General features: G+C 36.0%; 3 protein-coding genes across 6 annotated transcripts; 1 reads left to right on the forward strand and 2 right to left on the reverse strand.

The window, feature by feature from the left end:
• Positions 1-422: 422 nt before the first annotated feature.
• Positions 423-14,442, reverse strand: LOC113497342 (multidrug resistance-associated protein 1-like). Of its 2 annotated transcripts, none has more exons than XM_026876864.1 (25): positions 14,242-14,442; positions 13,571-13,876; positions 10,413-10,676; positions 10,137-10,330; positions 8,818-8,988; positions 8,459-8,713; positions 8,014-8,251; positions 7,804-7,941; positions 7,575-7,721; positions 7,408-7,492; positions 7,120-7,317; positions 6,860-7,036; positions 6,648-6,781; positions 6,327-6,540; positions 5,736-5,855; positions 5,556-5,662; positions 5,310-5,453; positions 4,354-4,429; positions 3,909-4,129; positions 2,526-2,743; positions 2,234-2,432; positions 2,043-2,141; positions 1,531-1,951; positions 1,290-1,456; positions 423-1,139 (listed from the first exon to the last, which is right to left on the reverse strand). In XM_026876864.1, exons 1-25 carry the CDS (start codon positions 14,317-14,319, stop codon positions 945-947), a joined length of 4,566 nt encoding a protein of 1,521 aa, XP_026732665.1. In that variant the 5' UTR covers positions 14,320-14,442; the 3' UTR covers positions 423-944. The 2 variants fall into 2 exon arrangements, with proteins under 2 accessions (XP_026732665.1, XP_026732664.1); XM_026876863.1 differs by having other exon boundaries at positions 8,818-8,991.
• Positions 14,443-14,710: 268 nt separating this feature from the next.
• Positions 14,711-18,376, forward strand: LOC113497345 (splicing factor U2af 38 kDa subunit). Its single transcript, XM_026876868.1, has 5 exons — positions 14,711-14,965; positions 15,221-15,375; positions 16,409-16,566; positions 16,875-17,074; positions 17,395-18,376. Exons 1-5 carry the CDS (start codon positions 14,922-14,924, stop codon positions 17,519-17,521), a joined length of 684 nt encoding a protein of 227 aa, XP_026732669.1. The 5' UTR covers positions 14,711-14,921; the 3' UTR covers positions 17,522-18,376.
• On the reverse strand, positions 18,368-26,992 carry LOC113497344 (esterase B1-like). 3 transcript variants are annotated; one of them, XM_026876865.1, is made up of 4 exons: positions 26,811-26,992; positions 20,725-20,860; positions 18,943-20,237; positions 18,368-18,788 (listed from the first exon to the last, which is right to left on the reverse strand). In XM_026876865.1, the coding sequence occupies exons 1-4, from the start codon at positions 26,876-26,878 to the stop codon at positions 18,623-18,625; spliced, it is 1,665 nt and encodes a 554-aa protein (XP_026732666.1). In that variant the 5' UTR covers positions 26,879-26,992; the 3' UTR covers positions 18,368-18,622. The 3 variants fall into 3 exon arrangements, with proteins under 3 accessions (XP_026732666.1, XP_026732668.1, XP_026732667.1); XM_026876867.1 differs by lacking the exon at positions 26,811-26,992 and adding an exon at positions 22,303-22,414; XM_026876866.1 differs by lacking the exon at positions 26,811-26,992 and adding an exon at positions 20,934-21,038.
• Positions 26,993-27,260: the final 268 nt, after the last annotated feature.

A 27,260-nucleotide genomic window follows, 5' to 3' on the forward strand; every position in this document is an offset into this window, starting at 1 on the left:
TGCCTCATCACACGATATTAATTTTTCAGCATAACATACCATGCCATGACAGCCGGTTACTACGAAGTTTCTTTGTAATCGGTGCCACTTCAAATTTCCTCTTACATACTCATAACTTATATACTCTATGTGCTCTCGGACTGACCACACATTCACTCAGAATTCTCAACTGCAAGCAGTTGTATCAATTTTGTCTGAATACAGATCAGACAACTTCTTCATCAAATTCAGTTAGCTAACTCATTTTTTTACAAATATTTTTATAGGTATTTCTTGCAGACAAGATGTTAGGCTACGTCGTACTACAACATCCGCGTAGCCAAAACCGAGGTCAAAAGTTAGTATTTGTAAACTTCTATTCATAATTTTAGTAGTTCACATTCTAAAGAAAAGAGGTTGAGTTAGCAAATAAAAGTTTGTAAAACATTGCAAGGGTTTAATAAATTTTCTCAATATTTGATTGCAGTAAGTACACTTGATATCGCACATTATGCACACATGACAGATCATTTTTTTTTAATTGTAAATATATAAAATAAACAATAAGTAAAAAATGTGTAAGTTATGCTTAATATTAATAAGGCTTTGTTTAATACAGTTTGTAAAAATACATCAAAATATGTTTATTACGTAAAACATTTACAATAATTAAGTAGCATGCGATTTTGGATCGGATTAAAAATGTTACCTATGTATAAAAATCTTAAAATTAAGTTTTGTGTTTTGCAGCTCAATATGAGCTTTGACATTGCTGGGCTTTTAAAATAATACTGAAAACAAACTTTTGTGTAAAACCTAACAAAAATAGCACCACTTAATATATAAAACTACCAAAATAGAGTACCTATCGAAAGTCGATCTCAATAAAAATACTTCATTAAAATGCAACGTGTTCGTGTTCTTATATTTTATGTGCTGACAGCAACCAAAAAACATCTATAAAATTAGTTCACGAGACCTGCATCTTTAGCTAAACTATAGAACATGGAATTTTTGTCTTGTAAGAGTTCTTGCGGAGGGGCGAATTCCATGAGTTGTCCTTTGTCGAGCACCATAACCTTCGTGGAGTCCATAATGGTGTTCAGCCGGTGAGCGATGGTAATTACTGTGCACGACGCAAATTCCTTGCGGATTGTTTTCTGGAATTACCAAAGTAAGTTTTAAGGAAGTACGTATATTACCGTTTTTTTCTGATATTAGGGTTTTTTTCCTAGCAAGTTTTTCACAAAACGGGCACCAAAATGTAAAATATTTATCTAGGAATATGAATAAGTGAAGAAACTGCATACCTGTATGAGTTCATCGGTCTCGAGGTCGACGGCGGCAGTGGCCTCGTCGAGCACGAGCAGCGGCGTCTTGCGCAGCAGCGCGCGCGCCAGACACACGAGCTGGCGCTGGCCCACCGACAGGTTCTCGCCGCCCTCGGCCACCTCGTGGCGCAGCCCGGCGGCCAGTCCTGTAGGGGAGCGGAGGGTCAGTCAGGCAGCAGGCGGCAGCCAGCCAGCAGTCAGCGGTCAGGCAGGCACTCACCCAGCACGAAGGGCTTGAGATGCGCCAGCTCGAGCGCGCGCCAGATCTGGTCGTCGGTGTAGGTCTCGAAGGGGTCCAGGTTCATGCGCAGCGTGCCGGAGAACAGCACGGGGTCCTGCGGGATGATGGTGATGCGCGCGCGCAGCTGGTGCAGGCCGATGCTGGCGATGTCCAGGCCGTCGATGAGGATGCGGCCGCCCACGGCCTCGACGATGCGGAAGAGGCCGAGCGTGAGCGTGGACTTGCCGGCGCCCGTGCGGCCCACGATGCCCAGCTTGTCGCGCGGCGCCACGGCGCACGTGACGTCACGCAGCGCGGGCTCGGCGCCGGCGCGGTACGCCAGCGACAGCCGCTCCAGCTGCAGCGCGCCCGTCTCCGGCCACGTTGCCGGCGGGCCAGACGCGATACTCCACGCGGCTTCCTGACCAGCGAGAAAACAACAAAACACTTAAGAGCTTTATCAATCTTTATTTAAATCAATAATTCTTAGAACATTGCATCATACGCGTTACCTGCTTTGTTTCTGAGTACTCTTTCATTCGTTCCACTGCTACTATTTCTGTCTCCACCGCGGAAGTCATTTGTACTAACCAACTTAGCATTTGTGTTATCTAAGGAAATGTATATATAATTCTTTTTAGTACCTATGAAAATGTATTGAGATATATTGAAAATAAGCCTTTAGTAAGAAGACGTGTCGTACCTCTAATGTGTAACTGACGGAAAGACCAGCAAGACCAGGGCTTATACTTTCTCTACCAATGACTGCAAATAATGCCGCGAAAAATATGACGAGACTGCCGACTATCTCTAGCCGGATCCCTAGCCAACGGTCCGCGATACTACTAAGATAGCAGATAGACTGGTAGTTATCCACCTTCTGCTGAGATTCTTGTACAAATCTGGAAAGTAAAACAATTTCAATAAGGATGATCTAGAAGTCCAAGACGTTTATGTTTGGTTAGATAAAATACTCTGTCTATGTTAGCAATTACCTGTCTGTTACACCGAAAGCACGAATACTAGTCGCACCCAAAATACTTTCGTTGAAGTGAGAGTAGACAGGCGACCGCCATACAGATTCAATCCTCATGATCTGCCGTGACGTCGGCACGTAAAACCGTTGAATCAGGTAGTATAGGGCTCCAATTGGTATTATAACAGTCATAAACATGGGTGTTGAATAGCTTATGACGAAAATTGTGCCCACCACCTAAAAAAAAAACGAACCTTCTAATCTTGAAAACTACGAGATTATGCCTGTTAATTACCAAGTTCTCATTGCTACCATGTCGGGTCCATTAATCAGACCAACGCGAAAGAACGTATGTGTAATCGAATATTACAAAATATTTCTTATTTAGCATCAGAAAAGTAAAACTAAGCTATAGGCTTGTCAACGGATGTAGAGCTTAGCTTTCTATGTACTAAAACATACTTGTATGAAAAGAGCACAGAGCACTTCGCTCCTTCTAGAACACCTTTGAATCAAAGTTCCCTTATGAAATCAAAGATTTCAAAATTGCAAATGTTTTTCACATTCAAAATCTTGGATCTATCAGGGGAGTAACATGGCCGTAAATAATGAAAACTAAATATAGCTATTATAATAAATTAGTAAAAAAACAGTTGCTCTTCACATTTTGGCCAGGAAGGTACATATTCCTCCCCCATGCACCCTTGACCCAACCGCTTTTAATAAAGGCAAATGTAAGTTTTCCAAGCCGAGCGATTTTTCGAAGTCATTACCTAGACATAAAAAGATCTAGGTATATTATATTATTCGGAATATGTATAAGGTATAAGTAATAGTTATCTGATTACATTAGTAACGCTAAAGAAAATTCTTCCATGTCATCATTTGAAATCTATTTATTTTCGCCAAGTAGTCACGTGTCAAAAATGATGAAGCTAATTTATCATCTAATCTAAAGTAAATAGTAAAAACAACGTTATTTACAGACATGATTAGATAACATCAAAAAAGCGGATTTTGTATCATCTTTTTCACATGGTATTGATACAAAATACAAAGATAAGATGATCAGTGGTACATAAAGTACATTTGAACTTATATCCAGCAGTATGTTTCGCGACTACCGTGTTGTACGTATCTAATCAACTTTAAGAAGAACTATAATGTTGCTTTTTTACCTTCAACGTAAAACGAGGTTTTGTTAACGTCTGTGTGTAAGCTTTGGTATCGTAGTGGATTGACAGACCTCGATGCGTATTTGGTAGGTGAATGACTGTTTGTTCTTGCCGTAGTTCTTAAATATATTTTAAATACAGAAGTGATAATTACGAAACGATAGTTATCATACGATACAAGATCACTACATGAATAAAATATAACTTGGTTAAGAAGGTTAACCTACCTCAAAGGATCCAAATAATACGCTGGAAATCTGCCAGGGAAGTGAAGAGTCGACAGCATCCACGTCTTTAGAAAATCTAGACAGGATTCTGCCTATAGGGGTGACCTCAAAGAATTGCAGAGGAGTCCTCAACACATTGTCCAACATTATTGCGTGCAGCATTTTAGCTGCCTTCCAACACGCCAAGAACGGCAATAAATCGGTCACGAATGATGTTATAGCTGTAATAATTTGTCGATATTATATAAAATTAATTAAGAGACATAAACAGATTTTTTTAACGGTATTCAAACTAGAAGTCAATTTGAATATAAGTATAAATCTCCCTTTAGAACTTCGAAAGTAATAGGAAAACAGATCTATACATGTATAGGAGCAATAAATTAAGATAAATGTGTAGGTTTGGCATCAAGCAATACCATTCCGTTCGTGATTAAAGTGTTACCTTGACCGAATCCTAGGCCACCGTACACTCCTAGGTACATGTCTCGTCGCTGCGTATCCACTGTACCGTTCACAAGCTGTTTAAACAAAATAAAGAACTGTGTATTTTGTAACTACTTAGGCGTAGTAATTTTTTGTCGTCAGGAAATCGATTTTTACTCTTACCGTATCAAAAACTTGGATTCCCTAACCTTATGAGTTTGGTTGTGAAGATTCCAGCAATCAGAATTCTCAGGCACTAATATTCACTTTTTTTTATGACAGTGTTTTCTTTTCCTGTCTTCTATCTTTGTCGTGTTAACCATCAATCTTTTATGCACCCCTGTTTTGGGTTATCCCTAGGCAAGTTACAATGTTTGAATCAAGAGTTCAAAATTGCTTTGAATGATGTTAGGTAATTGCTGACCTACTAGGTTCCGTGCAGTCAAATTATATCACGCCATTGTCATAATGCTGGCCATAGTTTGATTGATGGTAACACGGAACACCGTAGTTTTAACGAATACAATAGAGAAACTGTTGCACACACTGTGTGAAGGTTTTAGCCTATCATTAAATTATTCAACAATGAGTTTAGAGTAATTTTTGTTGTGTTGCTATACGGTTAAGTAAACAAATTTTCCGCGTCGTTGGTTTAGTAACTAACTGCGGTTTTTAAGGGCTATTTTTGTATGGCTTGATTGTCATCATACAAACAGTGGGCTGAGAAAAAATTCCCATAAACTTATCTGTCTTAGGGGGAAGTTGAGGGATTTAATCTAGCCAAGCAACGGCGGCATCAATAACTCAATAATACATTACGACAAATTGTCAATTTTGTCGTTATAGCATATTGATGTTACTGGCCTAGTGGCCTATCATTATAAGGTCTTTAACAAAATTTCTCTATTAGTATACAACTAACTTTTTTGAGCCTGGCGTTGAACCTGGCGTAGTATGTTAAATAAGTAAACTTACCACTTTGTCGTCATTGGACCATCTGGCCAACCAGAAGTTGCTGCCGATCTGGAAAGCCTGTAGTAGAACGAACATCACTAGCGTCCAAACAGCCGACCAGACGCCAATATACGATAGATAGTGCTTATAAACTGCACCTTTAACCTGCGCAAAATTAATTTATGTTATACATATAGGTATCTGTATTTTCACTTCACTTTTTGTATAAATTTAATGAAGAACATGGACCTTTATTGGTAAACTTACTTTTCCAGTTTCAAGTGTCTCCTTCTCAATAAGCTGATCGAATTCCTTTTCAACTTCCTCCGGTATATCAGGCGATTTTTCCTTAGTAGGGGTGTCATTGTGGTCACCTATTCATCAATTGTATATTAAAATTTAGCTGAAACTATACATATGCGTATATTTCTGTTTATAATTTCCTACCTGCTTCCTTTGGTTCTGAAGGCGCTTCGGAAACGCGTGATAACGACCTGGCCCATTCCAATTTACGGTGAAATTCAGAACCTAATTGATTCTCCAGATCGTGTTTAATAGTTTCCAAATCTGTGAAAATGTTAAATGGACATGAATAAGCTGTGTATCATTCTGGTTAACCTTCACGCATGGAGTACTTTTGTCAATAACGATTTACTTAGTTTAATTTGTATTACAGATTATAGTACAAAATGGATCGGAGTATCCTAATGGATATTTCAAGAATATTTTTTACAGGTAAATGAAAATAAGATATCTATTAAAGCATGGAGCTTTTATACTGCCACTACAGTACAGTATAAATTACCTACAGCCAAAACAACTGTGTTGATGAACGAAGAAACTGAAAAGACTGGATCATATGATTTAAAAGTATACATATTTATTAATATACCTCATCTAGGCTTTATGTTACCAAGTCATTTAAACTTCAAATCATTGTACACATAATTAAGTATTTGTCTAGATATGCTTCCAAATTTCAGTAAATTAGTTACAGTATCCCCATTAGGTGAGTTACAGATGTAAATGATAGATTACCTTCCATTGAAGCTGATTGTTCTGCTTTAGTAAGGTAGTGCAGTAAGAACTCTGCGAAGGCGCCCTTCTTCTCGAGCAGCTGCTGGTAGGAGCCGGCCTCGGAGACCTCGCCGTCGCGCAGCACGACGACCAGGTCCGTCTGCGCCAGGTACGACACGTTGTGTGTCACCCACACGCGCGTCTTGCCCTTCAGCAGCCCCGCGGGCCCGATCACCTGCACAGCGGACACTAGCTCAGGCCGGACCGACGCGGGTCGATCCGGTAGTACGACACTTTGTGTGTCACTCATACCCATTTGCACTCCGTTCAGTAGATACTCACCTTGTCGAAGATGTGCTTGCCGACGTGGGAGTCCACGGCACTGAGCGGGTCGTCTAGGAAGTAGTTGTTGGCATCGTAGTATACCGCTCGTGCTAGGGACACGCGCTGCTTCTGACCGCCAGACAGGTTTATACCTTAACAACAAAAAATCTGTCATACATACTTCTTATAATACACATCTTCAATATTTTAGCTACGTATTCAAGTTTTACCTTTCTCTCCAATTTCGGTTTGATCCCCACCAGGCAGAATGTCTAAATCAGATTTCAATGCACACGCTTCTATTATATCATTGTACTTGTTTTTAACTAGTGGCTTATCGAATAAGATGTTATTTTGAACGGTCGCATTCTGAATCCAAGCCTGCTGGGATGCGTACGCAATGTTACCTGAAAAATGTAATAGAAATTAATAAATAAAACTGAGATTGGATTGGAGTATTTTTTAGGAGGAGAATATTATTATATTTTACCCTTAATATTAATTCTGCCCGATAGTTTGTCCATGTCTCCGAGTAAGGCAGATAGCAGAGAGCTCTTGCCTGAGCCGACACCACCTACCACGGCAACAAGCGAACCTCTCGGTATATGCAGATTTATATTTTTTAGTACTGGTTCTGAATCATGGTCACCCCACGTGAAGAAACCGTTTTCAATTAGGATTTGATCTTCTGTAATAATCAAATGTTTTAGGGTAACACATTACACTGAATTAAATTATTTTAATGACTTGTTAGTGTGAAATTCGGTATAACACTTACTTTCATCGTCGTTATGCTCAATAGAAGTGGTATCTAATTCTTCAGCGTTCAAAAATTTGTTCAACCGCTTTATGCTGACCGCAGTCTATACGAAAAAAAAAAGTATGTTTAATAAGATCGCAGTACAAAAACCTGGCGTAGATAGTATCAACCACAAAAAGACCAACCTGTATAATGTCCGCAATTACATTAGGGAGCATTGACATTGGGAATCGTAGAATGTTGAAGAGCGACAGTGCTACGAATGCTCTTTGTGAGTCAAGCACTTCTTTGTCGTTCACCAAAACAAAACAAGTGAAAGACATGAGCGAAACCTGGAAAAAAAATGATAAAGCATATCAACTGTAGAAAAATAACAACAAAAATATTTTAAAGGGTTATTTACTTTATACTTACTAAGAAAGGTGTACAACTCCATATAAACGACATGCCAGAGCTGTAATACGCGAGCTTTTTTAAGATAGCCAATTCCTTGTTTCTTACTGCGACAATGTGTTCTTGGAAACTTGGTTCCCAAGCATACATTTTCAGGACCTGGAATTTTTTATTAATGATTTATTGGGTTCTTTATTCTTGGTGTTAACATGAAGAAGTAGTTCCACTTACCTTTATCCCATTAAGTACTTCATTCATAAGTTTGACTCTTTCGTCTTTATATGCCATAAGTTTAGTCTGCAGACTTTGTTGATATTTTGCCATTAGGCCATTCATAGGCATAAGTATTACGATAACGGCTACTCCGGCTAACACTGAAGGGCCCAAGACTCCCCATAAGAAGTACAAAGCCAAAGAAATTTGAAGCGGCGCAGACCATATCAAGTTCACAAAAGTCAAATTACTGAACCTGGAAGAAAACCGGAACTTTATTAGTTTATACGCTACGTTCAAACGCGGTTTAAATTCCATACAACATATACCATACATGTTTATTGTTTGAGCCTAAGTTGCTGTTGCTACGCTTTAATATTATCGAATCTTTTACTTATGGCGAATTACTTTTATGTTCCATCACGTAAAAGATAAAAAATATACTTAATTTTCTTATATTTACCTGTCTACGTCCGTGGACATTAAATTTATAATTTCACCGACTGTGGATTCTTTTCGTGCAGAATTTGACAAACAAAGAGCTTTCTTATAGACTACGCTACTAAGTGAGTTTTTGACTTTTATGCCGACGGTATAGACTTTGAAAAAGTACTGTCCGAGTAACAAGCTTTGTAGGATAGCACATACGAACATACCAACAGCGTATGCGTAACCTCTCCACATAGGTTCCTTGCCTTCAATAAATCCGATTAGATGTCTGTAATAAAGCAAGATAGTAATTATTTATATCTGAGTACTAGAATAGTTACTTGTGTAGTACGAAGCAGTACAACGTCAACGTGTCAAGGCAACAATACTTACTTGAGTAATTCAGGCGACGCGAAAATAAGAATATCGTTGAGCACCTTGAGAAAGATAGCGAATAAGAATTGCCCGCCAAAAGCCAAACATACGACAGGTAATATTGACACTGGTTTTGTTTCCTGCTTCCTTTTCCCCTGCGTAACTGATGTACGGGCCGAAGATTTTGAACTGCTGAAAGTATGCAAGGATAAGAAAAAGTCGGAAATATAGGCTCTTATGTGATTATTATTTCTAAAAAAAAGGAGAAGTACATAACTTGGTAGTTAGGAGGAACAGAGCATTACTTACATATATCTTGTATTTGTTCATAAGCAAGGAATTAAGTATTTTAAACCCTAGCTTGTAGCAAATTTTAGATAACTAGGTTACGATTCAATAAAAGGAGGTAAAAACATCGATCTCGACTTTCTCTTTCCGAAAGAGTAGGTAATTTAAGTATCTTTATAAGAAACGTTCAATAATTTTTTAGGGTATCGAATGGCTACCTCTTTAAAAACTTTGCATTTAGTACTGAGTACTAATGGACTAGGGATTTTATTCTTTTGATTGTCAAACATGCTTGAATATATTACTATAGCATATACCCAAAGCACTCTAAAAACCTAGAAGTGAAAACGAAAGCGAGGTCACCAGCTGCAAGTTTTACTTTCATCATGATTGCAAGTATTACCTACGTGCCTATTTAAGAATTGTATATGTATCAAACTTATTTTAAAATTGCAGAATCGGCTCGAAAAATATAGCTGAAGAATAAAGATGATTAAGTGTAATGTTTTTTTTTTATATACAAGGCGACTTTTTGCATGTCATGACTTTTATACAAACTCAATGGATATGTGTTTGTTTTCAGTAAAACGAAGATGACAGATGTACCCGACTTTTTTTATGCATCTTATTTTCCTGTTCGTCTTACGTCATCGTAGGTAATTCCCAGAACGAATGACATTGAATCAATTACACTTAGGTAAGTTAGTGGTAGAGATTTGGATATTAGCACACTTATATTTACACGTCGCTAGGACGAAAGCGAAACGTCTATATAGAAGTTTAGAGAACAGAACAGGCTTCTGAAGGAAAATGTTGATCATACAATCTTTATGGGAACCAACTCACTGTCCTCGAGTTACGTTTTTTATTATGAATTGTTCTAATATATATAAATAAAAGCTGTCTCAAGGGAATACCCAGATAACTAGACACAAATATTGACGTCGCCGTTACAGGTATTTGACGACGATAATGAACGTAAATATTCACATAAAAGTTTCACAATGGTTGCACAGATTGCGCTTAAGTATTTTATTATGTTAACTTACACTTCTTGCTTCTTCAGAGATTTCTGCCAGAATTTATTAAATTTTGGGACAACTTCTTTGGACATTAGTTGCGGATGTAATGGCCATAAGTCTTCCTTGGTTAAAGTTCTTCTATAGCCTGTGAATGCAAGTGGGTCAAACCAACTGAATGTGAGTTTACTGGGGAAGCCCGATGTTTTTTCAGGAGATTGGACCTGAAGATTTAAATACTGTCAGTACTACAGAAATAGGCTAATGCTTGATAGAAAAACGGAATAAGAAAAGGTTCTTATTTACCTCTCCATAAATGTAAGGAGTATTTCTAGGCGGCAGATCGGCGAAACAATTTAATACAAACATAATAATATTAAGGGTATAGTAAACGATATAACTGAAAATGTTATATCGGACATACACATCGTCACTGGTGTTGTAGTTCACTATATTGGACCTGAGTTCGGGCAATCCTGCCAGGATGAGAAGGAACCAAAATATGAATAGTACCCCGGATGTTTGGATACCATACTTTCTGTTGTAATATACTAACGTAGCTGATAATATCTGAAAAAAAAAGATCCGGTTTAGCTATCCTTTTAAGAGGCCAACTGGCGGCTTAAGACGTTAGAATAAAAAATATGTGTTCGAAACTTACTGGTCAAAGCCCCTAAGCACAAAAAAGTATTAAGAAATAGGCAACATAACGGGACAGTCGGTATCGGTATATCTATAACAGAAATATTTCATCCAGGATTTTTTGACAACTCTTATCTGTTGTGATACAAGATGTAAATTAAAGCATGATACACTTTTTATTTCAGAATTGAGAAATGAATAGGTGGTCGTACAGGGCCTCGATTCTGCTATTTTACAATAGACTATGAATGAATGGCAATTGGATTAAATTTGAAATTATTCCTGTTATCTTAAGCATTTTGCCAATACAATAATTGGAAATTAATTGTATTGACCTTGACCGGCCCATACTGAATTTAAAATTATTGTGTAGAAAAATGCTTAAAAGAATACGAAAATTGACATTTTTCATTCATTCATCAGCCGTTGTAAATAGCAGAATTGGGACTCTACTCGCATACTGAATGACTGCTATTGACCTACATTGAAAATTCTATAGCATTAAAAATAAAATACCATTATAATAAAAGTACATAAATTACATTTAAACTTATGATTCACGATGTATGTGTACATGTTGAGCAATAATGATAATGCTAGAACCAACCGTATTCATTGTGTACATTAGGTACACAGATTAATTAATTGAGACCACACATGGAATTAATTGATATGGGAACGTTGAAGCATACTATAACAGAGAAAAGAAAAATATTATATTTAGTAAATTAGCCTCTATTGTTATTAAAACAATCGCTACTTCTAAGTACCTATTTTGTTCTTTTATGTATAAATAATCACCTATTGTTAAGCGACCATGATTTTGATTATTTATCTTAGAGTATTTTACGATTTAAGAAATTTTCCTACAGGTTCGTTTTGAGTTTTTTTTAAGTCATTTCAATTTATTAATGTATAATAATAAAGAAATTTGACTGTAAATTGAGGTCACTAACTATTTAGACTAACATCGAATGGAACACGATCCCTCATAGAGTCATATATACTTTTTAGTATTTCGTAAATAAATCAAGAGGATGTTTTAATAGATACAGTAAATAAGTTAAGTCGGATTTGTATTGGGAATACCATGTGACCGGTAAGTAATAAGGAAATAAATGTAATACTGTTATCAGATAACTAAAATACGTATTATAATACATTTATCATTGTTAAAGACGGGTATAAGATTGTTTATTAAAGTAATAGACACAAGCCTTAGACAGCTTTAAAAAAAGATAAAATGTTATTAATTTATTACAAAAAAGATAAAGTTTTATCAAAATCAGTTTAGTAGTTCAATGTAAACAGGTGGCTTTTATCTAACATAATAATGTGCTCATATACCCACTATATGGCGCGACCATGACCCTATTTTTTCGGGTGGGATATCATCAAATAACTCCTTCCGGTTCGGGTTGAGGTGAAGGGAGTGTCAGGCTCGTATTAACTAAAACCATGATCTTCTCTTTGCCCTTCGTGGATCGGGCGGGGAAACGATAGCCCTTTCGGACAATCCCGATTCCCCGGCAATGCGCTCCACAGAGTGACCATGACCCTGACAAATGGTTTTAGCAACATATTGCTAATGAATAGTCGTAAAATATCGTAGTGATTGACTCTCTAGGTAGCATATTTTTATAAATAAAAATTATGGTTTCTCATAACTTTATCAGTTTCAGCTTATTTAGCCATTTATATATACATGTTATTCAAGGCAATCACTTTGTTACTTAGAATTTTCGTTATCTTATATTTACTTACTAATACAAAATACATAGATTAGATTTAATCGTTTCTTTAATATATCCATTGTTATAGATCTACTACTGCTACGCTGACTGTCTGTCACTAGGCGGTATCTTATGAACCGATATATCTAGAGCGTTATCGTTTTTACAGATGATTTCTGTTGCCGCTATACCAACAAATATCGAAATCAAGGTTAAATAATGTTCATACGGACAGTTATTTTGATAGGTGACCATTTTTCAAAGCATAAATAAGAGTTCCGTATAAATAGTGTACGGAACTGTCAATGTCGTGAATAAATGCGGACATCACATAGGTATATTGTTCTGAATCCGAAGTAAGTTGCAAAAACACTTGTGCTATGGAATTCAGATACAACGAAGATACCTCCAACACCCAGACCCGAGACAATGTAGAAATGTGAATTTTTACATTGACTCGACCGGGATCGAACCCGGGACCTCAGAGCTAGCGACACCTTGAAACCGGTGCGTACGCCACTCGACCACGGAGGTCGGAATACGACGCATTCAACATGCTTTTTATTGATTATGACTAAATTACAGTCTGTTTAAAAATATGTAGGTAGTAGGTACCTACATATTAGTTGATATCACTGTATCAATTAAAAATTGTGTCCATAGGGAAAATTGTGCTGCATAATCTAACTAAACAGTGTATAGATAATTACTTCATTTATCATGTAGGTAGTATAATATAAATTTCATGCAGCAAGTACAAAATCCATACAAATAACAACTTATAGGATGTATAGGTAATTGGTAGTAGGTGTGATGACTTGCGTTGTTTATTTTATTTACATGTTTATTTTTATCAATGTGCTTTCAAGTTATGTGGCATGACTTATTGTTTGTTAATAATAAAAGATTAATACTTTATAAGTCATTAGTCCCACTGCAATGCATCCTTTAACCCTTCCACTTGTCTTTAACTACAGCTAGTTAAGCTTGGCACTACGGAGTTGAAGTCAACCCTCTGAAGCTTTTATTTGCAGTTAAAGAAAGTCAGATTTCAATTCAGGCAAGATTTTTTAAGGAAATGGTACTTACAAATGTTAGCAGTTTGATCCCTGGATCATAATAATCAACATCAAAAACTTTGATTTCATCTGATTTTGATTTGTAAGCTACTTGGCAGATGTTTACAATTTGCAAAATACATAACAGGCATATGATAATAAGTTTGCTTATGTTGAGTTTGTTCCATGGTATGTTAAACTCTTTGCTGCTGTATATATGGTAGCCATCTATCAGAGCCGCTAGCCACAAGAACATACATGGTATCCATACTAAAACAGTCTTTTGGAAGCAAGGCGTGAAATCTGGATTGTCTGAATACCAAGTTAAGCTGCTATTCTGTAACAATTAAAAATAAATATTACACAAGCTGTTGTAACTTAGGTTTTCCATGATTAAGTATAGACTTTATTAATGATATTCCATGTGGACAAATATTTTACTGCTACAACATAATGAAAATCCGGCGCTGAGACGTTTAGTATATTTTTTTTGCATTGTTTAAATCAGATGAACTTTGCTTAAACATAAGTCTCCAGCAGAATAATTGAAAGTTCATAATAATTGCAATAATTACAAATTTTATTCATAGTTTACAAGATTAATCTCGCCCACCTGGCACCTTTCCATTAAGTTTTTTTTGTAGTTTTTGAAAGTTGCACAATATTTGTAATGTTTTTCTTTTATAATTTAAAAATACGAACCCAGAAAACAGAGCCACAAAAGTGATCCATACTTGAATTTAATGGCATAAGTAACGTAGAAGTTTCTGAATCATTCATCTTTTAAGAGATTTTAAATTTACCGCACTCACAAGTACACCACTACAAGCTGTTCGAATATAACCTATACTAAACAATAGCAACACTATTGTGGACTTCCACCTGCCACTGCGTCAGCTGTCAAATTAGCAAAACGTTAGGGATGCGGTCGTAGGGTTTGCGATATTACAGATAAAAAAAAATCAGATCATGATATTTTTTACATCCAAGCCGCTTTTATTTGATGACAAAGGCATTCCAGATTTTAGTTATGTTTTTACGTTTTTTACACACTTTAAAAAACCTATGCCATATCATCTCATGTCCGTGATATTTTGTTAATGCGTCATGCGTGGTTATAAGATCCATAGATCCACAGAAGAAATACCATAGAGGGACTCCATCTTTGTATTTATTGTCTTTGCCTATGTTTTAGGTTTGTCAATCGCCGCCGCTTGGATAATTCTCCAGAATTTAGTACTGTGATTAATGTTTAATATTTTATCACATAGTGGATGCAGGCACTTCATTTGTGAAAGTTGGACAAATTCTAGGAATAGTATAAATAAGCTACATAATTTGTCACGAAGTAGAGTGGAGGCCGTAGCAAACGGTGTCATACAATGGCAGAGTATTTAGCTGCTATATTCGGTACAGAAAAGGACAAGTAAGTAATGGTTTATCTTTATCTTTTATCATAGCTTACCTAAGTCAAAAGTATCATGCCTTCATCTATAAAAGAGAAAAGCAATGAGGTTATGATTCTTGGGAGATCTAAGTTCATGTTTAACGACCATGAATGATAAAATCATCTTTAGTCGCACTACTCGCAGTTCCATACATATAGTAACACAGATATTGCCTGTCCATGTACCCTAAGCCCTAAGCGAAGCTAGCCTTCTGTCATATATTTTCTTTTCAGAGTAAATTGCTCCTTTTACTTCAAAATTGGAGCATGTCGACACGGTGACCGCTGTTCTCGTATTCACAACAAACCTACATTTTCACAAACTGTGTTACTGCAAAATCTGTATGTGAACCCACAGAACTCAGCCAAATCTGCTGATGGCAGTCATTGTAAGTATTAATATTAATAACCCAACATCTTAACATTATTTACCTTTCATTATAAGATAATTAAGTAGCTGTCTTCGGGAACTTTTTACCGCCTAACTGTTGATGATCATCATCAGCCTAGGCTTTTCCCAACTATGTTGGTGTCGTCTTCCAGTCTAACGGGATTCAGCTAAGTACCAGTGTTTTACAAGAAGTGACTGCCTATCTGACCTTCTCAATCTAGTTACCTGGGTAAAATGAAACCGCTTGCTTAGACTGGTTGTCAGACTTTCAAGGCTTCTGACTAAACAGTTGATGATAATAATACTAAAATAAAGAATATAAAGCTATCCTATGTTTAAAACTGGATAAAATTGCATATGGTGTGTAAGTTTTGTAGTTCTTGAGTCCATCGGGGCAAACTAAAGGTGCTAATAAATTCAAGTGTATTTTTTTTTTATAAATACTCTGCCATAGAAACACTCCTTTATAAAATTAATATTAAGTAATACCTAGTTAACTTTGTATAATAACATGTATAAGTTAAGTTTATTTATTTATTTATTATACTGTGGAAGACTTACAGCTTAAAAGATAAAACTTAATAAATAAACAACTATAGTTGACAAAAAGCCAATTACAAGTCTTCAGTTTATATGTACTTTTGATCTCGCAGACAAACAGTGTATACTGTTTTGCGAGACACTGTACTATGACATAAGAATAAAATGTACCTGTAATTGAATAAATAAATAATAAAAACAATGTGCTTCAAAATTTATATATTTTAACATGATTTATATTTCAATTATTATTATTACTAGCCTGGAATGTCCCACTGCTGGGCAAAGGCCTCCCCAATCTTCTTCCACTTGTCTCTGTCATGAGCCACGAGTGACCAGTTCGGTAAGAACGAATCCAGGTCATCCCGCCATCTCCATCTGGGTCTGCCTCGCTGACGTCGGTTTTGTGTCACAGACCATTCAGTGGTATTTTTGGCCATTGGTTGTTTGGCATTTCAACTTATATAAAATTGTTTTCTCTTCTATTATAGTGGTGGTAGCCAATGTGTCTGATGAGGAAATGCAGGAGCATTATGATAATTTCTTTGAAGATGTTTTTGTTGAGTGTGAAGACAAATATGGGGAAATTGAAGAGATGAATGTATGTGACAATCTTGGTGATCACTTGGTTGGAAATGTTTATATCAAGGTAAGACTTAAAGAGACTAGTCACATTTATGTGTTACTTTAATGTATTAGTAAATGTCCACAATGTTATTTTTTAAGAAAAAAATACTTATCTATAAAAGATGTTTGCTTGTGATGTGCTTTCAGTGATAGAATAACAATAAAATGAAACACAAAAGTACATGCTTGTGATTTGTATAAATTCTAATAAGCTGTTCAAAGAGAACTGAAGACAGAAAACAGAAAAACCTTCTTTTGTGTTAAGAAAGACTTCACATGAAAGACTTCATTTTATACTACTCAAGTTGATATGTCATCTCTGGATTTCAGTTTCGCCGGGAAGAAGATGCTGAGAAAGCAGTAAATGATTTAAACAACCGTTGGTTTGGTGGTCGTCCAGTTTATGCAGAGCTGTCTCCTGTGACGGACTTCCGTGAGGCCTGCTGCCGTCAGTATGAGATGGGCGAGTGCACCCGCAGTGGCTTCTGCAACTTCATGCATTTGAAGCCTATATCTAGAGAACTAAGGAGGTGAGATACTGATTTGCTTTATTTCATTTTTAAGGCTCCACGACTCTTCAGAGCAAGCTGTAGTTAGGATAAATGAATGTGGAAGAAAATTGTATAAAATATCAGAAATAATGAATGTGTGAAGACTTGGTTTGATAAATACTATGTACCCAGACTAATGAAATGAGCTTGTTTATTTGAGCCCGTTAGTACAGTTTATTACTGTTTATTTGTATAAAGGAATGAGATAGTATTCTATAAACTTGCTACTAACTTTGTGTAAAGGCAAGCAGGCTGGCAAACAAAATTAACTATAATTTAATTTATAAACTAACTTCCAGATACCTGTACTCGCGGCGCAAGGGTTCCCGCCGCTCCCGCTCCCGCTCCCGCGACCGCCGCCGCCGCTCCCGCTCCCGCGAGCGCCGCCGCGAGCCGCCGCGCAACTCGCGCTCGGGCCGCTACTAACCGCCAAATACCGAACCAGGACGCTCCGACACTGTCCTAGAGGTGTGTTCGTGCCTATTTTGCCATCATCTTGTTGATGAAAGTATCTGATAGAAGTTATCACTGCTGAAAATCCCAGCTATTTTGAAAATATAATACTAAGCGTTACACTTAGTTCGGAAACAATGTAGAAACAAATAAATATGTTTCAAAATCAATTAGCGCAAGTGTCGTTTTTCAATATGGCTGGAAGTAATAAGTAATTGGGTAATTTATCAATACTTCATTATAGGCATGTGAAGAGAACTTAATTTTCTCAGATTTTTTTATCATCAGAAAAAAGAAAATTAAGATAGTCAAAATAAGGCAATCACACCACAATAATATGTTTCCAATTAGTTCATTTGTACTATATTTTAAGGTTTTCTCATACTTCTATAATTATCAATTTGGTGTATGATTGACACAATTGGAGTTCAAAATGTTCTTAAATGTAATAATATGGTAAATTCTGTTGTAATATTATGCTGTACAGTATAGATTCCGATACCCACATACAATTTTTTTTCGTTTTGTAAGCCTGTTTAGCTCCGTGGGGTATAGATAAATCTAAACATCTACATAGAATAGTAATTTAATGAGTCACTTTTCATAAGGAAACATTGCTTAATGAAGTATTAGGGTATTACTCCCAAAGCAAGCATTTGCAAATACTTAACTAGCTATCTAGCTCTTGATAGTTTTAATCTGAACATTATATAACTTGGACACCATTGTGTCATCAACCTTACTGCAATGTAAGTCCAAATTATCTAAGACAATGCATTTGTAAAAACAAAATGTGGAAAATAATCATTATAAGTTTAATTTCTTTAATACTGTTTTTATTTTCATAAATAAATCAGCTAACACACCATGTCTGCCCTAAGAGCTACCCCCACTTTAAGTGATGTTAATGCAGGTGTGGAAGAGAGATGCTGTTCTATGCCAAGTAGTTATCTGTCACCCTTACACACCTACAATAATATTACTTTAAGATGCAGGTTGGGCTCCTGAATTGTTTATAACTAACACAGATCTTTATTTAAATCTCTTTATGACCTAGGAACACGTTTGAGGTATTTACGTAGTTGCATTTAAAATAGATTCTTCGTAGATATCCTCCCAGAAAGTTATGTTCTCAGCATTAGGATTCTCTGAACATTCTAAATCCTTTCCTATAATGTAGTAATATCGTTCGGAGTCTCTGAACGGCTTCCATTCTGTAGCTTCAGTTGATGTGGGTTTCCTGAAAATATATTTATAATTATTACAATTAATTAACGTGTATGTATTATACAATATAATACTAAGTGTTTAGGGTAACAAAAAATATTTGAATCAGCTTGTTTCGTTTATATTTAGTATAGCAGTTAGTAGATTTAATGTGCAATTAAGCTTACCCTGTTTTAGCGAAGTTTGCCCAGAGCTTGACAAATTGTTTTATAATTATCTTAGACTCGTCTGTCAATGGTACATCTAGACTTGTAACATTAAACAAATACAATAAGTCGTCAGAATGGCATACTCCTTTCAGAGCTTCCATGTTATAAGATTTCTTTGTGTGGTTTCTTTCGGTCTCTGCAATGAACTTGTATAAATATATATTTTCTGAAGCATGCTTGACATGGTAACGCGCATATCTTATTATATTGTATAAGAATGCCCTATCTGTTTCGAAGTTAGTATATTCCTGCAGCAAATCGCTTGTGATTTGATTACCATTAAAATACTGCTTGCGAATTCTTTCGTCAGCTATTTGCACCTTTTCCGGAGCCCATTTAAGTTTTAATTCTTTCGGTACAACAGCGCCGGGAGTCAATATAAAATCTGCTATGTATGGGAATTTTCTTGCTATTTCTATACCCTCACCCGAAGTATAACCCAGTATCAATGGTACCTTTGCAATGTGTCCGTTTTTCACTAAATCTATCGGATTTTCTGAAAGGAACTTATCTTTGTCAAGCCCGACTTTCTCAACTACTGGACCGAACAGAATGCCATCCAGAATGTCATTGTACTTTAATTCTAATAATGGTAACTGTACATTCACGAGTGACGAAGCTGGTACAGATTTTAGAAACTCTAAAAGTTCATTTGGGTCGTCTGTATCTTTGCCCAGCAATTTTCCGAGTTGGAAGGACCTTTGGCGTCCATAGGTGTTATAACTCCACTCATTTAGACAAACACCACTTTGGCAAATGGCTTTGTTAAATAATCCATCACTCATTTTCGAGATCAAGTGGCAGGAAACAGACCCAGCGCCCGCACTGCATCCGAAGATAGTAATGTTGTTAGGATCGCCTCCGAAAGCTGCAATATTTTTCTTGACCCATTTCAAAGCAAGGACTTGGTCTTTCATACCTGCATTTCCTGGTATTTCTTCCGTGTCTAGACACAGGAAGCCCAGCACTTCTAGTCTGTAGTTGAACGTTATTAATACCATGTCATGTGCCATAAAGAATTCTGGGCCATAGAAATCTGAGTTGCCGGATCCCGTGTAAAAGCCGCCTCCATGAATCCATACCATCACTGGAAGTGGTGTGGTAGGAGTAAGTGATTTAGTGTATACGTTGAGATAGAGGCAGTCTTCGTCACCGGGTTCCATTCGGTTCATGCGCTCATTGTACTGTGGACACACGGGGCCGTGCTGGGAGGCATCGCGGACTCCCTCCCACGGCTCAGGAGGTTGTGGAGCCTGAAAATAACACGAAATTCCAGTAAGTTTCTTGTAATAGAGCATTTTAATAAACGAAGATTATTTGCAGCAGTACTAAGATCAGAGGTACGTGGTCAGCGATCAAGATTCTTTATTATATTTATAGCGTATATGGTTATCTGTAACTATTACAATTATTGTTGCACGGCATGGTCATGGTCACGTCTAAATATACAATAATCTGCTTTGACAACACCGTCTTCTTATTCTATCTTTATCGTTCTACGTACCTAATAACAGTAATAACCATCTGAGATAAACAACCACTTGAAATGGTAATTTAATTTATCATCTCTTTTTTGTTGAGTGCAAAAAGTTAAATTTTCATAAGATATTACGCGAAAATCATTTTAATACATTTGTAATCTCTAAGTGAATACTAATGTGAATGCTAAGGTATGCTTTCATTTGAAGTTGAGAAAAAAACGTTGCTAGCTCTAAAGGTATGTCTTCACTTGCTACTCACCTTGAATCTTAATTCACCAAGCGGCGGCTTTGCATATGGTATGCCTTTGAACGCTACGTAATTCTCGACATCGCTGCAGACAACGCCTTTCAAAACGCCTTGTTCGGACTTCACAAGTGGCATGTCGCGGCTTACTCTGTGAATCGCAATTAATTGAATGATAAATTATGTAATACTTAATAAACAAACTCGGCAGAATTATTTGTTACCTCTGCGACGGCCAAATTTAATCCGTGTATGGGTAATTTTATATGCCGCGTCAAACTGTCCGTTGGTATGGTGCCAAAACTTAGTCAAAATACTATATATGTACCTAGTTATGACTTTGCCTAGAGAATTAAATCGGGTATCTCCATGTACTAGACATTATTATATAACATGAGGAAATGTCACAATTTTGTTCTGAATAAGATTACTTATATAGAGGATTCGAAGCGGTTTTACCGCATCGTTCCGTTCACGTTAATTATATAATTAGTATTGGCGGCCGTTATGCGTAGTCCGTAACAATAGTATTTAAAATAATCAAAATTTTAAGCGCCTTTACTCAATGAAATGCTATGAGTTGAAGTTAAGAATAAAAATAAAATTCCTTACTAAAAATAAAACAGTACGTTTGTTTAAAATATAACTCAATCTCTATCTCGCAGGCAGCTTGTTAATCGGATTCATTTTAGCATTGTAGGTATTCAATAAATAAATAGCATGGTTCTGAAATAAACCACTAACTAATTACCTATGACCTTCATCGCAAAAAACTATCTCCAAAATATAAGCCGGGAGAGTGGGAGAAAAAACGAAACACGACTTTTTTAAAACATGCCAGTGTGTAATGCTAATAAGAAAAATAAAACCAGGAAAGAGTAAAAAAGTATGGCGAGTCCTATTTGCATGACCTCAGTATTCCAGAGTTGATAGAGAGTGGTGCAAACAAACACTTTGTCGCGTCGCTCTGAAAATGAAGGCTTGCTTCGCATGGCAACTGTCAATGTAGGCTTTATTTAATTAGTATGAGAGATGTAAATAACAACAGAGACATGTAAAGATTGTGTTAGTCGATTTAAAATAGTATGATTCGTATCAAAGAAATAAGCACAAGAGAGTTTCTCAGTGATCTGTGTTTTAGGGATCGATGAAAATTTATTCGATCTTTAACACCGATCGTTTTAGCCAAATAAAAACATGTCCCTTAAAAAGAAGCGTTTGTTTTCTTTAGGCCCTCAGTGTTCTCTTTACTTATTTTCTAATTGACATGAAAATATTCGAGCACTTGAGATCGAGTAATCACGAAAATCTGGCCCTAAGCAGGATATCATTTTTAAAGAGCATCTTACTAGGTAACCCAGTTTAAATGCAGCCTGATAAGTCGCATTTAGCTATACATATATTTCTTTTAAAAGAAAAGCCGCAGTAGCTAATACATATTTAATAACACCGGTAGGTCTCAAACTCCCAATGCTGGGATGTCGCAAAAGAAAGAAGGTAGAGAAAGTCAAGCATAAGACAAGTGCGTGAAAAAAGGAGACATTTGCATTAAAGTGCGTTATATTAGAATATTTTCTAATCAATAGAAGGTACCTTTGACAAATCCTAGTTGAAACCGAATCCAGGTAAAGCTATATTGCGTATTGCGAAAAATGTGGACGGCTGCTTCAAAAGCACGGAAGTAGTTCAACTTTTATGAATAAGTGCGCGTATTTGCGAAAACCCACATGTTTTATAACGAAGCAACGTTAGGCATTTAATACGCCAAAATATTATGACATACATTGACGGGCTTATAATATGTGTCATCGTGTCCATTGATAGTAAATTGTTACTTACGATAAGCTCATGACGTCATTGATAAGATATTCGTTTGGCGCGATGCACGTTGTGGTCACGCTTTCAAGGCTAACTTTTTTTATCAAAGCTGAAGAATACTCTGCTGACCCTATTTCTAAATTTAACTATTAGATACATTGTGGTTATAAGCTGTAGGTACCTATTAATAACCATTAAATAGGTGCTATGTATCTGCCCTAATTTCAGTAATAAGGTTCTATTCGATGACTCTCACGTGACATCTACATTCAGATTGCGAACAGAGCTTCATAGAGTAATCTGCCTTCCTTATATATCGGGTACGTTTTTCTCCTGACGAGATGCTGGTGGAAAACAGTATTTCTGAAATGTTACCTACTCATTTAAAAAAAAATCCGATGAAAACGTAGTTTTTGGTCATGAATTAGAATTTGATACACCTATCTAATTTGTATAACGCTTATATAATTTTGCTATCTCTTGACAGATGGTCAGGTTTTCGGCAATACGCCAATAAATATACGTAACTGGGATCGCACTACGTCAGAGTTCGATGTCTAGACTCATTGATAAATGTCTTATTGTTAGACGTCCGTAGCAACAAGATAATTTGTGATTTAAATTAATGTTTTTAAATCTCTTATCTGTTAAATTCTAATCCGGTAATCTTAGATCCCACCAAAAACATTAAATGTAAAAAAATGCCAAGTCTCTCGATGCAGTCTTTCCATCGTAAAAAGTTTTGAGATCTCATAGAAGCCAAGTCCTATTCAAAATATTTTGTAGTTATAAATCAACATTTAGTAATTGTATCAATAGTTTTCTTTATATTATAATTATAGTGACTTGGCAATGAGCACAAGAAGAAACAAATAAAACGGCATATTTGTAGGAGTTGAAAGTTACGCACACCGCATGCGTAAACATTAATATCACAAAATAAATTTTCTTTTGGTTTATCCGTGTCGTCCCAACCGAATTTCGGCAACGGCAGTCAGTCTTAGTGTACTCTCGATTCATTTACTTTCATAAAGCGATGGCCCGTAAGGTATTCTTAATTATTGTATTGGAGCATGTAGTCGGTAGTGACCATCATGATTCACACATAACAAATAATCTGATCACTGGTCCCGTCAGTAACATTTGCACATAATTCCAGGCATCAAGCAGCTTTTAATTTGTGCTCATTGCCAAGTCACTATAATTATAATATAAAGAAAACTATTGATACAATTACTAAATGTTGATTTATAACTACAAAATATTTTGAATAGGACTTGGCTTCTATGAGATCTCAAAACTTTTTACGATGGAAAGACTGCATCGAGAGACTTGGCATTTTTTTACATTTAATGTTTTTGGTGGGATCTCATTTATTTTTTGTAAGTGTATTTCTTTCTTTTTTTTTAGGTGTCATAATTTCTAGGACTTCAGCTACTGCTTTGCTTAGAACCCATTCTCTATCTCTATCTCTTTTGTTTCTTCTCTGAGACTTCGTTACTTCTAATGTAAACAAGCTTAAACTTATATATATATATGCATATATATATCTACTAACTTACAAACTATAGCTAAACTAAACTAAATAACACGTAAAGTTCTCCGAATATCAATTATCACTACAATATTTTTTAGTTTCGAAATGGTTTTTCATAGACAGGTGGCGCTATCAAATGAAAATTATCGAATTATTCTGAAGTACTACTTAGACTGCGCTTTGTAACGAAACCATAGCGCGATTCAGACACGTACAACGCCATCTATCGAGCGCGCATACAATATTTATCGCAATACAATGGAGTTTTAGCTTTATTAATTTAATGAATTATGAATTTTATGTATTAATTTGTATTAATGATAGTCTGTGTATTACATTTATATTATTCTTTTCTATTCTATGTATGTATTCATCCAATTGAATAGGTACTTAAACAACGAACAAAGTTAACAATGCAGTCAAAATCCATACATAATGTTCTTGCCAAACCGCAAATATAAAATTGTTTTCTATGGCATATTATTTTTTAATGTTTTTATAATTTTTCCTTTATATGTGGCTAAGGACCTATCTTGGTGCAAAATTTGAAGTTTGTAAGTCTGCTAGAAGTACCTTAGATTTTTGATGATCTGTCAGTGAGTCAGTGAGTGACAAAATGGTGTAACTTTGATCGACCGTAACTCCTAAACCATTAATTCAATTGGCATGTAATTTCGAACTTAAGCTTGTTCTAATGCCTACTATTATTCCCCGAAAAGCTAAACTCCTAGCTTTGTCCACGTCGAAGATACAGGGGGGGCGAAACAGCCGCGAATCGCTTCGAGAAAAGATGGTACGGCCGTGCCCGTTTTGCTCGAGACTTGGCAGGGGCACTGCCGTGCCCTCAGATTAGTTGTATATGATAAAGATACCACAGAATAATTAGACGATGTGTGTTTTTTTGGTAGATTGAGAGACAATGGAGTGATTATCTTGATAACATTTTAAATCCTTCTGAACTGTTTAAATTCTGAAGCCACCCTTGCTATTACCTAATAGGTCATTGGATTTTATATGTATAGGTACTGTCTGTATATTCCTGTCAACATTAAAGATTTGTAAGTCGTAATCATTACTTAAGGAAAACGCACATCTTTGCGCTTCAAAGTAAAATATATGATATTCATGTAAAACATCTTTCATGTCAAATATATGAATGTGATATTCATATATTTTACTTGGAAGCGCACGGAAGTGATGAGATGAACGTACAAAGGCTAAAACGTTGAACACGAGTAACGCAGCACAGAGCTGGTAATGTCGAATTAGACATCAATATTAGAAAGCATTCTGATAAGGAATGCCTCTCAATAGATACAAATAAACTACCTAAAAAGAATTAGAAAATTCAGATGAATAGAAAAATTGTGACAATCCAGAAAATATATCATAAATTGATTTTAAAGCAAACCGAAATACCGAAATTATATTCGGACGGTAATTATGGAGTGCAACAAGTGTGAATCAGCTTTAAAATAGTTCTCAAATAACAAAGCATCGGGTCAAAGAATTACGGGTGAGCTACCGAGAGCAAGCGGAAAACCGGCTCTTGAAGTTTTAATGGCGAAAACGGTATACCTTAAGGTAGGTAGATACTTTGCCAAGAAAGTTGCCAAGCGCTGTGTACTACAAGTGAGTAGTACGGTTGACTATAGAAAGAGGTATAGGTCATTATTTAACTTAGGTCATGGTAGTCATTATGAAGTTTTTGTACTGTTGCTGCTATTATAAGTATACCAATCTACGTTCTATATTCTGAGTTCCAATGAGAGTTTATTCCTTTACTTGTGACGTGAGAGTGACTCAACAGGTAACAACTTTACGTATACTTTCGTTTCGTGCCTTGTACTAGTTTGTGATTGACAAAAAAGTCCCACAAAGTTCTAGCACTAAGAACTGGAATTCGCCTACAAAGGTTTTCTATTGCGACTCTGCTAGGAACAAGATAATTGAGATTGCAGCGTATCACATTTCAGACGAACGTAAACGACCTCCAGAACCATTAGAAGTGAACTCACTGTTCCTACGAAAATGAAGCGAACGAGTGATGCCTGCAGGCATACGGTAAAGTATTTCGTACATCGTATACACGAAATAAGATCAAATAATATAAATCTGACACAAAGAAAACATTCCCCAAAACCGGATCAGATAAAAAAGGTGGAAAATGGTTTATGTTAAATCTTACTAAGCTTTGTTTATGTGCAGGTTGTTATCTAATGTTTGATAAATTATGTAAAGATTGAAATTAAACTACTTTTAAGGATTTTAACGCGGTTTAATTTTTGATTTTAGTTCCCGACGTTTCGACACCTTTGCAGGTATTATGGTCACGGGTAGACTATAATCAAAACGTCGGGAACTAAAATCAAAAATTAAACCGCGATAAAATCCGTAAAAGTACCTAGTTACATTTCAATGTCTAACATTCGCGTAAACCTAAGGAACTATTATGTAAAGATTTAAGATAAATTGATTAGTCTCAAGACATAATTATTAGATATCACGACTGATGTGTTTTAATGTGTGTGATAGATATACTGAAAATCACGCTAAAATGTCTTTTAGATAAAGATGACTAGAAAATAAATAATAATTTGGTATCAGATTTGTGGTAAGCCGCGGAAAAGGGAGGTTCAGATCAGGCAAACAACCTAGTAATATTAAACAAGATAAAAATATTGTCATTTCCTTGAATTTATCATTCCGTCTTTCAATAGAAATAATAATGTGAAGATGTACTTACAAGCTTATTGCTTTGCTTGTGTCCTCTCGCGTTGAGCGGCAAGAACAGCATATTGCTCTCCAATGCATATTTCAATTGGTATTATTGATACACTTCAAATATAAATTGACTGTTGCGCTTTTACAAAACACTAGACGAGTTGTAATTCACGTTGTGTGATAGGCAATGAAGGCAAAGTGTGTATTGTGTTTACTCACCGCTTTATCTTCAGTAATCTCTACAATTGTTTATTATCTAGTTAGGACAAAGTTCAGTTTTGTATTACTGCCTAATTATGAGTGAATTAATTGCAAACTTGTTCTGTTTTAAAAGAGTTAGTTTAAAATTGGACTTCTCTTTTGTGTCGTCGTGACGTGCTGCCTTTGCCCAAACAATGTTATTTTAATAGTTCAAATACAGTTTATGACCTTTTGAATTATAACGAACGAAGTTGTTACGAGCTATATTCAC

This window comes from Trichoplusia ni, chromosome 9 (assembly GCF_003590095.1).
Source record: "Trichoplusia ni isolate ovarian cell line Hi5 chromosome 9, tn1, whole genome shotgun sequence".
In the NCBI taxonomy this organism is placed as follows: domain Eukaryota; kingdom Metazoa; phylum Arthropoda; class Insecta; order Lepidoptera; family Noctuidae; genus Trichoplusia; species Trichoplusia ni.

Bases quoted from the DNA above. Each gene is read 5' to 3' on its own strand.
- LOC113497344 (XM_026876865.1), bottom strand. From the start codon at position 26,878: ATGCATTGGAGAGCAATATGCTGTTCTTGCCGCTCAACGCGAGAGGAC. The intron at 20,861-26,810 runs GTAAGTACATCT...TGCGATTCACAG, and splicing joins ACAAGCAAAGCAATAAGCTT to AGTAAGCCGCGACATGCCAC. The intron at 20,238-20,724 runs GTGAGTAGCAAG...TGTTATTTTCAG, and splicing joins TTGGTGAATTAAGATTCAAG to GCTCCACAACCTCCTGAGCC.
- LOC113497345 (XM_026876868.1), top strand. From the start codon at position 14,922: ATGGCAGAGTATTTAGCTGCTATATTCGGTACAGAAAAGGACAA. The intron at 14,966-15,220 runs GTAAGTAATGGT...TTTTCTTTTCAG, and splicing joins TTCGGTACAGAAAAGGACAA to AGTAAATTGCTCCTTTTACT. The intron at 17,075-17,394 runs GTGAGATACTGA...ACTAACTTCCAG, and splicing joins ATATCTAGAGAACTAAGGAG to ATACCTGTACTCGCGGCGCA.
- LOC113497342 (XM_026876863.1), bottom strand. From the start codon at position 14,319: ATGAATGATTCAGAAACTTCTACGTTACTTATGCCATTAAATTCAAGT. The intron at 7,318-7,407 runs GTAAGTGTTATA...TGATTATTACAG, and splicing joins TGAGCATAACGACGATGAAA to AAGATCAAATCCTAATTGAA. The intron at 5,856-6,326 runs GTAATCTATCAT...ACATTTTCACAG, and splicing joins ACAATCAGCTTCAATGGAAG to ATTTGGAAACTATTAAACAC.